Here is a 16764-nt window from a genome sequence, read left to right as displayed (position 1 = left end):
TCTGCGGTTCCTTAAATTTATTTTTAATGTCTTTTGCATATCCTAATTAATATGTTCATTTATTCATCTACTTTAAATATATACTCTGATGAAACTGCAGGTTATTACTATAATCCTGCCAATGTTATCTGTTTACAATTTAACGTATCTGTAAATATTCAATACTCCCTTTCCATTCTTTTATAAAAAGTTTGTTATACTGAGTTCTTATTTTTCTGGTAAGTTTTGCCATTTCTACATATTCCATAAGTTTTTGTATCCATTCTTCCTTTGCTTCTAATTCGTTCCATTTTGGGGTAAGATTCTTGCCGCTGTAGTAGCATACATGAATAAGTTTCTATACGGTTTAAGTGGTTCTGTCCCTACAATTTCCTGTTACCTCTCCTACAATCAGGGAAAAAAATCTGCAAGAACACACACACAATTAGTAATTTTAATTTTGCACTTTTATTTGCAGTAGCTTTGTGTCTTATTTGCACATGTACAGCTATTCAAGGATCTTAACAACCGTACAATATATAACCTGTATCAGCTCTTATGTGCAATAAACATGATTATTCTTTCCTTCTGCTCCCTTTTCAAAATGTGTAGTGGTTATACTGTCTTTCTATCCCTAAACCCGCTTTCCCTCAAATTAATATCAGTGAAGGAACAGGAACACAAGATAAAACAAAATTTAAGGGCAAAATAAAGTTAATCTGCTGACAGGAAGGGAAACTAAGTTCTCCTGCAGTCACTACAGCACAGATAACAGTGTTATGCTAGCAGAATGTGATACCATAAACACAGGGCATAATCAGAATTCTTCAGACCATATTGTCCTAAAACCACATTTCATGAAAAATGCACAGCAACTAGATTTCAGCAGTAAGATGTTTAGCATCCAGATGTGCTCTCTGGCTCTTTTGAGTTTCCACAGGTTACAGAGACAGGCTGTGTATCTCAGTGAAACAGCCCACACCTTGCATACAAAACATCCCAGGTTCAATTCCTGGCACCTTCAGGTAGGGCTGGGAAAGAATCCTGTCTGAAATATTGGAAGCCCCTTACCCAATCAGTTTCATCAATATTGAAGTAGATGGACCAATGGACTGAGTGTAAATTTCGTGTTCTAAATAATGTATTCTTTTAGAAATAACACACATTGATTCTACTGAGATGCTGGGAAACAAGTTGCCAACAAGCTAGTTAACTAGCTGCCTTGCAACTTACAAGCATTTAACTTGTGCAAATTCAGCTTTATGTATTTGACCACATAAAAATAAAAGGGGGTTATCGGGAGGGGGGAGCACTGGCAGTCCCACCCACCATCGCACTCACCTTGGAACAGCACTGGGAGATGCAGGGAGTTCGTTTAGTGGCCTTGAGCATGTTTGGAGGTGTAAGGAGTGTGTTTTGACTACTGTATAGGCAATTGTGGCTTTATATCGGCTACCCCAGTAACCCCTGTGTCAGCTGAGAGTCAACTGTACTATGATCTAATAGTTTGTTTCAGATATAAGTGGGACTACACAAGTGCTTCTGCAGAGGGCTTAAAATATATTATGGCTCTCTGCACTGAGGTTAAACTATGCTAACAAACGGAGCGATCCTATGTTCCCATGAGGAGGAGATCTGTGGTGGAGTATTTGCTACAACCATAGCCCTGTGACCAGGGGAGAATGTGGCAGATGTAGACCTACAAGGTTTCCTCTTCCCATCAACCTCTTTCCTATTTTCATTAATAGTAAGGAAAAGAAGTACACTCGGTGCAAGGGGAACAAGGAGGGTTTGGAACTAGCAGTTCCAAGGCCTCCCCCAAACCCCCCATTTCTGGTTGAACTGGCCTCAGGACACTGCCACTCCAGGGAGCCCTATGCTCATAGAGGTTCTCAGCATCCTATGGCAGCATCCTGCCCCTTGGTTCTAAGAGTCATAGGAAAACCTATTTAAACTGATTCCGCTTATTAGACTATTGATTCAAATAAAACACACTCAGAAGTAAGCTCCATTCACATCAATAGGACTTACTTCAACATTTAGAAGTCTAAGATCAGGGTGCCAGCAACGCATATTTTATATTTCAGTGAATTGCTTTAATAATTGTTTAACCTTCAAGACACTACATAGTATCATAGGTGCCAGTACATTGCTAAATTAATTAAAACTTTATGGGGGTTACAAATTCTATTATTTACTCAAATATTTGACATGAACAAAAAAGCAAACAAACCCTCTACAACTGTGTTGCTGTATCTAATCAATGCATCTCATAGCACTGCAAGTGGAAGGTTTGGCTTGATGGTCAGCTCCAGTAGGCTGTTGGGTCTCAAGTGCCAAAAGGAGACTAGGTGGCATCAGAACAGTCTTGATAGTTCACGTCTTCAGTTATTATCAGTTTAATGGTTTTCAATAAGCTATAGCACGTCGGCAAAAAACAATTAAGTGGTCAACAGTTCTTGGCATACAGTAAAAAGTAATCACTATGCAAGATAATTGCTGATTTCCAAACACCAGTATGAATAAGGATTACAAATAAATTGGCAAATGGAAAGTTTAAAGCTGGAGATTTGTGGTTGTGCGCTTTGTTGGTAAAAGGAATTGAAACTTATTCCAAATGCCTGCCCTTTACTATTCTGAAGTATTTCCTAATTCTGGACAAGAAATTAAATTTATGTTTCCGATCTTCATTAAGTAAATTATTAACAGCTGAACTAAAAATGTTAGTTATAAGGACAGAATAACTGTGAAATTATGGGAGCTTCAGCCATACTGATCAGTTAAAAACTCTCTGCAAAAACATTTCTACATGTTCATTTACTGTCTCATGGGACAGCAAATATGCTTAAAGGAACTATGCCTATTATTTGCACATGTGCAGAAAGAAGAAATATTCAAAAAATATAGCATGGCAAGTGTACTGCTGGTTAAAGCATCACCTGTTAACCACGTTCTGTCCCTCTATCAGTGTTGTTGTTAGGAGGAGATAACACACAAGAGGGAACATTGCCTCTTTTGAATTATTTTATTAAGATCCACGTTTTATATAAAATAGAACAAGAAAACCAAACAAATCTATAAAATCAAGTGAGCAGTCCAGGTGACAAACCACTAAAAGCTCTGCTTTCGTGGTTCAGCTTGATGTCACTAGAATGCTGACATACTGATAGCCTCAAACTTTATAGTCGCTGGGTGTATATACACAGAAAGCAGATATGTCTCAAAAGTACACCAAAGAAAGGTAAGAAAGATGGCTTTCCTGCGCCGCAGCTGCCCTTGACAAAGGTTAAAATGATGCTCAACTGCATTACACCAATCACCTTTGAAGAACTGCTAGGAAGAGCTTCACATTGAGCAGTTTGAAGGAAGGTTCAGAAAATACTGCACTGTACCTGTGATATAGCCACTATCCTCTGCGCCACCAGAGGAGGGCTTTTGTTTTCAAAAGTGACCGTAACCATTGTATCCACCCAAAGTAGGTTGCAGATAACAGGTTCCAAACCTCAAAATTAATGTTTTAAGCCTGTTGCTGGACAATTTATGCAAAACACAACACAATACAAGCAATGGCACTTTCCTTGTCCGTTCTGTATAATCCAAACTACACTTCCAGATTCTAGTGTCCTGAAATATGACAGTGGGTCATACGCTCTTGGGAGCTGTCTGGTAACATCCGCAACAGTTTTACAGTGCACCATGATGCACTATCACCTACTGAAAAACAGGATATGAGACAGACTCCTCTAAAAGTAAGCAACACCACTGGAAAATATGCCCAGAGGCACTGCTTATCTGAGATGAAAAGGGTCAAACAGCATTCAATGCTTTGAAGAGAGGTGTGTTTGAAAAACAGCTAATTGTACCAAAGAGAAGCTACCAAGGCATTTGATTCAGCACTTGAGTAGACTGTAGCCTCCAACCTTTATCAAAGTCTAGGACATTCTTATCTTCTCCCAGAAACCCAGAGCAAGAATATAATCAGGCTTCTTACAGATTTTTACAAAAATTATGCCGTAAGAGCAGGGTTGACACTTCCTCGGCATAAACAGGCAGGACTTCACAGAATAGGCTGTTTATCCAAGGCAAAGCAGATTACTCCATAACATGTGAATGCAACCCAAGTTAAATATTAAGGTGAATGAGCGAAGGGTTTTAAAAGGGATGGGGAAAACCAAGCTCTTAAGTATATATATTTTTTTAAAATGTTGCAACAAACATGTTTGTTAATTAATACCCGGTCTTTGGTACAATTTAGAATCAAAAGGAGGCTGGTAGGAAACTGCACATATACACTGTGAATATGGAAGAGAAATACAAATGTAAATACAATAGTTAATGAAGAAAATTAAACTCAAATGTTAATTAGTAAATGGTTTCTGGAGTTCATGAAATGTAGACAAGCAAGACTTAAGTTATCACTATTGTATGTGAACTGTTTGGTTGCAACAATAAAGGTTCCTTTAACCAAGTTAAAGACTCATTTTATTTCTACTTTCAAGGGGGAAGGGAAAGTCGAATAGATCTGTTCACCGATTTCCTCTCCACTGTACGCAAAGCCACATACACACATACACACACATGCACACACCCCTTAATCTGCACTGAAAATGTATTATTTGTTTTTTTCCTTTTTAACTGAAAAGATAGATCCTGGGAGTAAGTGCAAAATGCAAAAATCAACCAACAGGAATTGCTGAACAAGCAGCATAATTAAAATACAAAATATTTTATATTATTGAACTATTAAACGGGTAATGTTCACTGTTTCTGTAAAACTTTGGAACCACACAGCTGATTTCTTAAATCTAGTCCATGTCAACTTCCAGAACTATTAATGAATTAATTAGCTTCATTTTTTGATGCTTCATCGAAGTTTTCTACAAGATCTGAAAAACATGGAAAGTATAATACAGTAACATTCAATAGGAGAGCCAAAGAGAAATGTTTTTTATTAAAATGTATGTTTTATCTAAAAGACTATGGTATAATGAACATTATTCCTACATCATTTTTATCTTTTGTTCAACGGTGACTAGGCCTTAGTATTTCTATGGGGTGACTTACAATTACATCTGGTCAGCACTGGAAAAATAGTTCTGTTAGTCTCTCCCTATGCCTGCTATCAGGCAACATGGCAGCTCCTAGACTGATGTCTGTTGTTATGCCAGCAAACATGTAGGCATTAAACAAAAATGATCTATAGTACAATCCTTTTTTTTTAATAAATATTTATTAAGGTTTTTAAATATAAAACATAATAAACAATCTTACTTCTTTCACAACAATTTCATCACTTCTTTGGGCTCCCTCACGCCTCCCGCTCCCATTTACATCGTTAAAAAAAAAATTTCCAAACAAATTATCAACTTGTTTACAATCTCATGTCCACTCACACATATAATCTAGCGCTTCTTCCAAAAAGTTTTATATTTTCTTTAGTCTCACTTATCATCAAATTTAAATCTAGTTTAGTGGTGACCAGTTTTTTATAATCTAGTACAATCCTATGCTTGCTTACGAGGACGTAAGCCCTCCCCCCCCACCTGTGTACAACAGAGCTGACTCCCATGTCAGGGTGCATGGGACTGCAACCCCTAATCAAATCAGGATGATAACAACTATGGCTTATAGACAATTGACCTCTGAGCTGCAATCAACAAATGCAACCTGTATTTTGCCTCATATTAATTTCTCAAATGTTCACCAACGATGGCTACGCTTCATGAAATCTAGACCTATTTGCAAAATTATTGCAATCTTGTGTGAGGCATTCTAAAAAATTGAGGGGCTAAATGACTCAAACTCAACTCAACATTTAATTTATGTAGCGAGCAATATTTAAAAGGATTTTGAAAGACAGATTATACAACACAAATACAACCATTAATAGCCCTCCTATTCATTACAGTAAGCCTCTTTTTCTGCTTGTTCTTAAAATACAGTGGTGCCTCGCAAGAAGAAATTAATCCGTTCCGCGAGTCTCTTCGTCTTGTTTTTTTCGTCTTGCGAAGCACGGCTATTAACGGCTTTAAGAAAAAGGAAACAAACTCGCAAGACGTTTCGTCTTGCGAAGCAAGCCCATAGGGAAATTCGTCTTGCGAAGCACCTCAAAAAACGGAAAACTCTTTCGTCTAGCGAGTTTTTCGTCTTGCGAGGCACCATTCGTCTTGGGGGGCACCACTGTATTATTCCCTCACAGAATCCACTAGTTAAGTTTCTCACCCCATCTGAGAGGTGCCTAAGTCTCTAGGAACCAAAGGCATAGCAGCAGATACAAATCCTTCTGCAAAAGCTTGTGCTTTCCTGGGGTCGGTCCCGTGACAGTTATGTGCTCCAGGATGTACAGCATGCAATTCTTATGAAGCACTTTCCCTTTGTATCTGTGATTAACCCACCAAGTAGATTCTCAAATTAACAAATACATTGTCACGTGCTCAGTCAAGCAGATACATAGTAAATAATTTAAAGGTTAAGTAGAATAATCTTACCAGGAACGTCATCATCTTCTTCATCAATATCTTCTGATTTTGGTACTTTGCTATCCAACACTAGAAAAGAAAATACAATTATTGATATAGTAATTAACAAAATTCTATCAATTTAAGAAACAAATTCAGCATGCATAAGGAAAGGGTCACAGTTTACAGCACAAAAAAGAAGTGCAACTTTGCAAATAAAATAGGTTTTATGCAAACAGTGGCAGCGGAAAATTAATAAATTACAAGCAGAAATTTACAAGAATCATTATTTTTGCAAACTTCTATGAAGTTATCACTCAAATGTTTATAGACAACAATTACTGGTTCTGACTGAATAAAACCTCTTTATAAGTAGTGCAGCAGACACACAACTGGTGATGCCATATACCCTGTGATATTTAACACAAAATGACCAATACATAGAATATTACACTGGAACCTTGGTTTTCGAACGTAATCCATTCCGGGAGACTGTTAAGACTTCTGAAATGTTTGAAAACTGAAAACTCAAACAAGCTGCCGTTTCGGAAGTTCGACTTCCAAGGCACGTTTGAAAACGGAAGCATTTATTTCCGGGTTTTCGGCGTTCGGCTTCTGATACATTTGTCAATGGAGACGATCGAAACCCAAGGTTCCACTGTATCTCCAATTTAGTCAAGCAGCAAGCATCTCTCCTGAATTATACCCAACATCTTACAACATTTCCATGTAACAGTCTACCCAGTATGCTTTCTCGGTGTAAAATCTTTACAGTCTATGCTGATGTAGGTTTTAGTACTTCGCATCCTAAATGCCAATGGAGCAAGCCTTTGGATTGGGCTTTGAGGCTACAATACAAAAAACTGAGGAAAGTTTCACTAATATAGAGATAATTTAAATAGAAGTATGTGAGAAAATCCATAGCCATGTAACCAACATGGTGGGGTTTTTTGTTCTTCTATTAGGGTAATATTTTTATAATAGCTTCCATTGCTCTGTACCAGTGTCAAGTGATAAAGGAACTGCCTTCATGATTTTATTCTGTGAACCACCCTGATACCTTATGATGAAGGGCAGTACTGTATATAAATCTAATAAATCAAAATAATAAAAAAGAGAACTCTGTTTACCTTTCAATGTACCCTGTCATGAAACTCATTAAATGGCCCCAAGGGAAGTCACTATCTTTCAGCCTAACTTTCCCTATAAGATTGCTATGAGGACAAAATAGGGTTTACAATGCTTGCCACCCTGAGCTCTTGAAAAGCAGCATCTGTGATAGTTCCCTTTATACATGTATCTGGGAGCAAGTCCCACTCATGTCAACAGGACTTACTTCTGAGTAGGCAGGCACAGGATTGTGTTGTTAAGTCTTTAATCAGACTGACAATTATTATACTGTTTTTAATCAGACACAAGTTCAACACTCAGGTTATACCCCAAACCTTCATGTTCTCCTTCCGTTACAACATTCTGTTCATGATGCTCCAAAGTACATTCACATAGCTATGTTAGTTAATGCAATTTTCAAAGCATTTCCCACATTTAGAAGCCTTTAGTTAATGGTGTGGGGAAAGGACAAAGCAATACAAGGTATCCATATAGTTATTACAAATGAGGAAAGTAAGGGAGGGGGTGGTGGATTTATTGGTCTGGGGTTGTTGTTTTTTGTTCTTGTATCTATTATTTATTTTATGTTTTTATCTTGTATTTTTATGTTTGAACTGCCCTGAGATCTATGGGTGAAGGGTGGGGTACAAATAATAATAAATAACAACAACAATATTATTATTAACAATAATAAGGAAATTATGGAAAACTTGATATTAAGTAAATGCTGCAATCCTATGCATACTTATCTATCCACAAGGTCCACTAAACACAGTGGGACTTCTAAATAAACATGCACAGAATTGCAGAGTTCAGAATCCCCCCCCCCATTTCCACTGGAAAGGAAGATGGAGCCCTAAAAAAAGCTCAACAACTTACTTTGACCTGAACTCCCCCAAGGGGTAGATCACTGCCAGTTTTTTATTCTGTGAGTAGATTGCAGTCTCTTAGGAGTTGGACGTCCCTGTTCTATACTATTAGAAATGCTCTAGTGAAGTTAGGAATGCGTGGGGGAGGGTGGAATAAAAAGCAGAAAGTCCTGTGCACAAGAAAAGCTACTCAGAGTAAGAAAAGCTGACCCTTACTATTGATCAGGAATTTTATGCTAACAAACAAGGCTGAAAAAAACCAGCTCCATGTCTCAGACAGGGATACCTACCTTGCCTTGGGAACTGTTCAGCTAACTTTCTGAGACTTGTTAAGCTGTCAGCACCCAGCTGGCTTAAGATGCCAGGCAGCATTTCCGTAATTGGTTTAGCTTCAGCATGACCAGTAATTGCAAATGTATTTGCAGAAAGCGAAGCCTGGACCTTGGGATTGTTGAAATGAATAACTGTTCCATCATCTTTTATCATATTCACCTGTTTTAAACATAGATCTATTAAAATTCATTCATCTTAATTAATATTTTAAAAAAGTACTATAAAGGAAAAGAACCACCAATATTTTTTTATTTTGTAATAGTTAGCATCCACTCTAAGGAGTTGAACACCCAATTTTAGGCCTGACTAACTGTAAAACAGATGTATAAACACTATCATCAATGTATATAATTTAAAATTACATCAGTTGAAAGTGTAAGATTTTGTAAAGCAGTAAGAATTCAGATTAACACATAACTGAAGTATCAGCGTCCTAAGCATTTAACTAAGTCATGCCAGTTCCAAAAACAATATGAAAGGAAAGTAACATTTCTCAAGATAAAAAAAGAAATGAGAGGCACAGCTTTCATACTCTGGAATTTTGATGTAAATATCACACTTTTGTACATCTAAAATAAACTATTACACTTCAAAGCTAAGAAACATAAGGCATATAGGCATAAGGCATCTTTACAATACAAAAATAAACTTGTTTCAAACATGTTTTAACTGCCCTTGCTTTCCTTCCATTGCAAAGAAGTCTGGAAAGTAATATAATACAGTGGAATAGTCAAAAATTTCTGCACTTTATATAAGTGATCATTATTTATTGGTCCACAGATGGTGTAAACTTGGTGCTATTTTTTAAAAAGCGCACAATTATACTATGGGTGTGTTATGCCATGCTCAATCAGATATGCATGTGCACAGCAATGTCTGAAAATGAGCACTATATATTAGTCCAGAAATGTTGTGTATTTGGTTTTTATCTGAAAAAGCGCATGATCATTGTGAAAGACTGAGCTATGCCATTGCACTGATATATCCTCAGCTTTCTCACAAAAATAACAAAGAGCTCTGAGGATCTACAAAACTACAATTCTGGAGAAACTATGACTTTCAAATTGGTTTAAATGATGGGTGTCCCCTGGATAGCACTCCACTCTGCCCTTTGTTTAATGCGCCTATTTATTGCTCCTATATAGACACATGTCCAAGTGCCACCCATACTCTTTCTCCAGTCCATATTGAGGCCCATCATGTCCTCTTCAGAACACTGTGACCACTATAGAACAGGGCTGTCCTCTGGAAGTGGGCCAAAACACTCAACACAATAACAAGACTTGTTACAGCAGGATAGCAGCTGTTTCCCTGCTCTCTCAAACATCTGCTTAAAGCAACTTGCCTAGTGGAAGGAATGGCTCCCTATCATAGCCTGGACCCTGCTGAAGCTAAGCAGGTCTGGATCCAGCCAGTTTCTAGATGGAAGACTGCCTGGAAACTCTATGCATGCTGCTTTGGGGGGAAATGTAATATAGTAAACAAATATAATACTATTTCCACATGTAGATAGTGGGGCAAAAAGGTTCTACTTACTCATCTAGAAGACTCGCAGTTACTTTCATATAAAATGCCTTTAGAAAAGGGACGTAAAGTTACTTAGAATAAAACCTTTTGTTTCAAAGGAACTTGTTTCCAAGTAAATGTGCCCAGGATCACAGTTAAGCAACAATCTGACTTGTGTTTTCCAATTAAAACTTTGCATCTTGTGTGTATCTTAATTCAGACATAATGCCAAAACACAGTTTGTCCTTTAGAGAACGAGCAGTGCCAATCGTCAGGCTTGCAGATGCCCTCCAACCCTTCTCTCTTATTTCATACGTGAGATGAGAGTAAAGCTTCTGCTTCTAGATTGCAGCAACCCGTAGTGTGCTGTCAAGTGAAGATCCCAAAAGCACAGCAGGAGGTGAAGATAAACCATGGTTTGTGTGTATCCTTGTTTTGAGGACAAACCACAATTTGCTGCAAGCCAGAACAGGACACTTCTACTCTTCCCTCATATTAGAACAAGGGGATGGGGGGGGGGAGGAGCAAAGGAGGCTGTGTGTGAGCCCAATACTTTCTACTGCTCATTCTCATAATAAAAATACCCTGATTTATGTAATATGGAAGTTGTGCTAGATGATTATTAATTATTATTATTATTATTATTATTATTATTATTATTATTATTATTATTATTATTATTATTAACATATTTGACAGCACCTTGAGATTACTTCTTAGTAAGCTTTTTATTGCAAATTGGCATGAGCTTTCATAGCCAACAGCCTACTTCATCAGATGCCAAGTTGAATCTTGAGAGAGTAAGGTAGGAAAGATAGAAGTGGACTATTTTGTCACACGAACTGCCCCTTCCATGGGACTCTGTAATATCTGCACCATCCCACACAAAGTTATGGAACAAATGTCCTCAGTTATACAAGGGAAATCATGCATGAAACTCCAAAAGACATCTTATTAAAGGATCTCTCACACAATGCACACACACACTGAAATCACAACAAACTCTGAGCCACACCTCATTTAAAATGAGGTAAGGTTGCCAGAGGTCAGGCACTTCTCTTTAGGTGATCTGACTTGGCCCACAGGCCCCATGTTTCCCCCCCTGATAATCCCATTTTAAATCAGAAAGATTTCACATTATTCCTGTGATCAGTTGGGAGATCACGTATATATGACTGAAAATGTTTTATACTGATGTACCTCTTCAATCCCAGCAATATTGTTTACTGCCAATTTTTTGAGTGAACTCTGAAGCTTTTTATCATCAGCTGTGGCTGTTCTGTGGACTACCTTCTTCTTTCTACGAGCTGTACCCTGAAAAACAGAATGGAAAAAATAAATCATTGCTCCTAGAGGAAGAAAAATGCATCTTACACAAATGCTTATCAAAAACAAAATAATCTCAAAGTACCTTAAAATGTAACACATGTACTGCAGTAGGAGGGTTTTTTTTTTAGGAAAGAACCTGTTTCACTAATGTATAGTTTGTATAATCCTACTCTAACTTTCCACTCCAAATTTTCTCACTTATTGCCACCAAGGAAGGGAGGCTTGATTCAGTGACAGTTTTCATGGGGATCATTAAGGAGGCAACGCGAGGGTGCAAAATAGTAGGCTAAAGGAGGTGGTGGTCCTCAGACCACAATGCACCTCCTGCTGCAAGGACCAATTCCATTTCTGCAGCCCTTCCTCTTTTCAGCCTTGTGTATCAATATGCCAGTAACAACCCCTTCGGCACCTAAACTATACTGATTCAAAATTACATAATATGCCGCCTTTGTTTAAAAAAATGCTCATCTTTTAAGAAAACAGTTCAAGAATATAACATGAACCTTTTTCTTCTCGAAAGAATGTAGCCACCAGTACTAGGGCTATATACTCAGAAACAGCCTAAGCACATCAAAATGGGCAATAGTCTGAGGAAAACAGACATTCCCTACAAACCCCTAAACTATGGAAAATACTTACATATGTATTACTTTTATATTACAGTGGTACCTCGGGTTAAGTACTTAATTCGTTCTAGAGGTCCGTACTTAACCTGAAACTGTTCTTAACCTGAAGCACCACTTTAGCTAATGGGGCCTCCTACTGCTGTCGCGCCGCCGGAGCACGATTTCTGTTCTCATCCTGAAGCAAAGTTCTTAACCTGAAGAACTATTTCTGGGTTTGCGGAGTCTGTAACCTGAAGCGTATGTAACCCAAGGTACCGCTGTATGTATGTGTATGTATGTGTGTGTGTGTATATATATATATATATATATATTTCTATTTACACACATACAGTAATTATAAATGGAGTGGGGGAAGTTATATTCTTGCATTCATACCTTTCCACCTATTCGGACCTGTGCCTGAAGTTTAGCCAGCTTTTCTTGATTCATCGTGCTTTATCTGAAAAATACATACAAACAACATAAATGCTTATAACATATTCAGATTTATTTAATAAATTTTACTTCACTGTCTTTCAAAATAACAAGCATCTGTATCTGAATACACACAAACAACCTATCAATAAAAGATACGTTACCTCTCTTCCAATTCCTCAAACTATCTCAGGGGGTGGGTGGGTGTAAAAGCATTGAAATCATGTTGGCTCTTTCCCTTCATGCCCCTGGACTGCCTTCAAGAAGAGGAGACATCGCTTTCCACACTACCCCTATCCCTGCAGCTGGTAACTGGTTTTGCAGTCACCATATCATGGTTCCCAGCACTTACTTCTTCACACAGGAATGAGCAGCTGCCATTTGCTCATGAGAGAAAGTAAAGGCATGCACTTAGGAATACCAGTGTGCATGTACACGCACACATGCTAAATCTGACATGTGACAGTACAATCCCTATATCTGGAATGTTTGCCCTCCATGTCCCAAACTGAACTGTTTATTTTTTCTCACAGAACTACAGAAGCTATTGAGAACTGAGCCTGCCTCTATCTGCATGGTGCCACATCTTGGTCTGTGCATTTCCATCTACATAACATTTATTAGTCATGATAGTATATATCAGGAAGTTGGGAGCATGTGACAAAGAATGAATCTTGGAAACTGCCTATTACACCCATGTTGGTTAAATCTATATTCTACCCTTTCACTAAGGAGCTCAGAGCAGTACTTTGTGGCTCATAAACCATCCTGTGGTGTAACTGACACTAAGAGACAGCGACTTACTGTCCAAGGCTACCTGGTGACCTTTATAGCTGAGAGGAGATATGACTCTAGAATTATCAAGCTACAAGGCAAGCTCACTTTTTCTGAAAATATTTATGATGGAAGGGATTCACCTAACATGTTCCATCAGCGGAAGCCCTGTCAAGGACTTCCACCTGCACAAGGTTTCCCCCCCACTCCTCCTCCTTAGAACACCCTAAAATTAGTTTGGGAAGGGTCAGGGGAACCCCAAAGTAGTGTGCAGGGCAAGGCAAGGGGAGAATTGTTCCATCTGGCAAGCTGACATGCTTGCACAGAGAGAATGTTCATAACAACACAATGTTGAATATTAGCCATAGAGTCCAAAAAGTGTGCATAAGGTAATTTGTGGTCCTAAAAACACAGCCCTAATCCAAAACGCATATACATGCAAGCAAAATTGACCCATTATGCTTTGTACTCAGAATACAAACTACTAATATGCATTTACTGTATTATAGAAATGCCAACTTGAGCATTATGTCCTAGTACACAAATGAGGAAGCAATCAATCAAATCATGAAATTATACAGTAATCGAGCCTTTCCTATGTTACATACCACACCCATAATAGTAATAATAATTTATTTATACCCCGCCCGTCTGGCTGGGTTTCCCCAGCCACTCTGGGCGGCTTCCAACAGAATATTAAAATACAATAGTCTATTAAACATGAAAAGCTTCCCTAAACAGGGCTGCCTTCAGATGTCTTCTAAAAGTCTGGTAGTTGTTCTTCTCTTTGACATTTGGTGGGAGGGCGTTCTACAGGGTGGGTGCCACTACCGAGAAGGCCCTCTGCCTGGTTCCCTGTAACTTGGCTTCTCACAGCAAGGGAACTGCCAGAAGGCCCTCTGCACTGGACCTGTGTCCAGGCAGAACGACAGGGGTGGAGACGCTCCTTCAGGTACACTGGACTGAGGCCGTTTAGGGCTCTAAAGGTCAGCACTAACACTTTGAATTGTGCTCAGAAACGTATTGGGAGCCAGTGTAGGTGTTATGTGGTCTCAGCGGCCGCCCCCAGTCACCAGTCTAGCTGTCACATTCTGGATTAGTTGTAGTTTCTGGGTCACTTTCAAAGGTACAAACACTTGACCAATCAACCCCATGTCTTATCTGCTTAAATGAGATTTATGGAAACATTTGTTTAGATCTATGTTTTTGCTCACTATTAAGTCCCAAAGATGCAACTATGTGTAGGACCAGGACAGAGAGAGTGAACAACCAGCAGCAACACATAAGTCAAATAACTATTAAAAACCTAGCAATTTGGTCTGCAATGTGTTTACTTTGGGATATTTGTCAGATTCGTTTTCATTTCATTTTAAAATATGACAATCCATATCAAGTAGCATGTGCATGCTTCAGGAAAAGTTAAAGCTGGGGTGTGCCATTTTATTCTCTAACCCATAACCAGTTGTCATGTTGCAATTGAACTAAACAGAACTAAGTTACCGTAATCAGCAGCCTATACTTTGCAAACCAGAATTCCTGCAGGTTGAAAGTAACAAATAGCTGAGCATTTGGCAATGAAGAAAATGGAAAGGCTTTCCTTTCTCAAGGCCCCCATTAGCTCTATCCCTTTGATGGGTTGAAAAAGGAGAAATATGTTCTCAGAAACAAGCCACAATTTGTTTTATCAAGGAATGTGATAAAAGAACCACATGATGGATTCAACCCTGAGAGTACAAAGAAGGTCAGATTAGTAGAAGCAGAGAAAGACACAACAGGAATGGTCTTTATTTCAACCTTGAACTAAAGAACCTTTAGTACATCTACAAAAGAGGTGGAATCAGCAAAAGTACTACCAGGAAAAAGAAAAACTAATGGCTAGAACTGGGTAACAAGAACATCCACCACAGCATGGAGGAAAACATTCTGGCAGAGGAGTCTCATCTCCATTTGATTGATACTGATTGATTCTCTATTGATACTGAGAATATTAAAATCAAGGAGTTGTGGAAGGGGAGATTTACATCATTTAGTTTTGGAAGCAGCAGACATGTTCCTTATTTCAGAATTTTGCAGCTTCACAGACGCTTATTCTATTATTATATCCGAAGTGTAGGTTTCCATGCCCTTAAAAAGAAAATGGTGTGAACAACAACTAACTCTGCACAGCAGAGGAACCAAATCTGATAATATACAGCCTTTGATACAAAGGAACGTTCAGTTGCAAGCAATGAACAAAACAAAAAACCCCAAGGTCTCCAAAATGAAAACATGGCAACTGATGCAACACAGAAATGTATTAAGCGAGCAGTAAAATCTACACAGGAAGGTGAAAGAGCTCCAGATTGCCAGTTCCTGTTGGAGGAGGGGTGCGGGCTTCCCTAAGGGAATAAAGGGCATTTATTCTCCAAAAAGAAACACCCCCAATACACTAAGGGGCAGTAAGGAATGTCCTACGCCCAGGCGTAACCCACATTTTGGGTGCAGTGCGACCGAGGCCAGCGCAGGATCCTGCTGGCCCTAAAGTGCTTTGGGTGAGGAGGTGGAGCGAGTCCTCAGCAAGCCTGATTCTGTTGCGGGAAGGTTTCGGCGATGTAGGGTCCGCGGGCACCAACCCTGACCGGGGGTGGGGGGTGGACTTGAACGGGCGCTGTGGCGGCCGGGGGGGGGGCGGACCTCGGGGAAGGCGTTCCCCAGCGGAGCCAGGGCTCCCCGCAGGCGCCCAGTTGCCAGGCCCACTCTCTCCGGCCCACCAGCAGCCCCTCCCACCGCCCATGGCGCTCCGCGCGCGCACAGCGGAGTGTGGGGCGGAGGAACCGCAATCTCGACCTGTCGGGACCGTGAGGGGCGCAAGGGCAACGGGGCGCGGAGGGGGTCAAGCAGGAAGTTTTCACCTCAGTCCGAAGAACCCTCCGAAGGCAACACGCGGCAAGAACAAGATGGCGGCTTAGGTGTGGGGGTGGGGTGGGGGTAGAAAGGGGCCCAGAGAAGGGAGGCCTCGGACCACGGGACCATGGCCCCGCCCCCCTCACCCGATTGGAAGAAAGCGAGGCTCGTTTGCATAACACGGGCGGCGGCGGAGGGAGACAGCCTGGTCCTTCCTTTCTGTTTTTTCCCTACCTAGACAATAAAACGGCAGCCCTCAATGCAATGCAGTGAGCGCAGCAGGATAGACGTGCCCGGGGGTGGGGAAGAGGGACATAGGGAAAAATGCCTCTGAAGCAATGTATGCTGGGAGTTGTAGTCATCCTTAGGAGCAGCCAGCAGGAATGGAGCGGTGCTTTTTTGCAATGCGCACAAGCTGTTCTTTAGAATATTAATGTTTTTGTAGCGCATGATATGAAAGAGCTTGTTTGCGTTTTGGAATTA

General features: G+C 39.7%; 1 protein-coding gene across 3 annotated transcripts; it reads right to left on the bottom strand.

The window, feature by feature from the left end:
- Positions 1-4438: 4438 nt before the first annotated feature.
- On the bottom strand, positions 4439-16596 carry BTF3L4 (basic transcription factor 3 like 4). 3 transcript variants are annotated; one of them, XM_081866961.1, is made up of 6 exons: positions 16516-16596; positions 12586-12649; positions 11456-11569; positions 8707-8908; positions 6468-6527; positions 4439-4865 (listed from the first exon to the last, which is right to left on the bottom strand). In XM_081866961.1, exons 2-6 carry the CDS (start codon positions 12637-12639, stop codon positions 4819-4821), a joined length of 477 nt encoding a protein of 158 aa, XP_081723087.1. In that variant the 5' UTR covers positions 12640-12649; positions 16516-16596; the 3' UTR covers positions 4439-4818. The 3 variants fall into 3 exon arrangements, with proteins under 3 accessions (XP_081723087.1, XP_081723086.1, XP_081723085.1); XM_081866960.1 differs by lacking the exon at positions 16516-16596 and adding an exon at positions 16428-16504; XM_081866959.1 differs by lacking the exon at positions 16516-16596 and adding an exon at positions 16290-16428.
- Positions 16597-16764: the final 168 nt, after the last annotated feature.

The sequence above is a fragment of the Podarcis erhardii genome (assembly GCF_964252035.2).
Source record: "Podarcis erhardii genome assembly, chromosome: 6".
Classification (NCBI taxonomy): domain Eukaryota; kingdom Metazoa; phylum Chordata; class Lepidosauria; order Squamata; family Lacertidae; genus Podarcis; species Podarcis erhardii.
Note: the sequence above shows the minus strand (reverse complement) of the source record. Positions and strands in the feature narration are given on the sequence as shown.

Excerpts from the sequence above, each read along its gene's own strand:
- BTF3L4 (XM_081866961.1), bottom strand. The coding sequence starts at position 12,639 with ATGAATCAAGAAAAGCTGGCTAAACTTCAGGCACAGGTCCGAATAGGT. Across the intron at positions 8,909-11,455 it reads ATATTGCTGGGATTGAAGAG|GTGAATATGATAAAAGATGA; the intron begins GTACATCAGTAT and ends TGTTTAAAACAG. Across the intron at positions 6,528-8,706 it reads TGAACAGTTCCCAAGGCAAG|TGTTGGATAGCAAAGTACCA; the intron begins GTAGGTATCCCT and ends TTTCTTTTCTAG.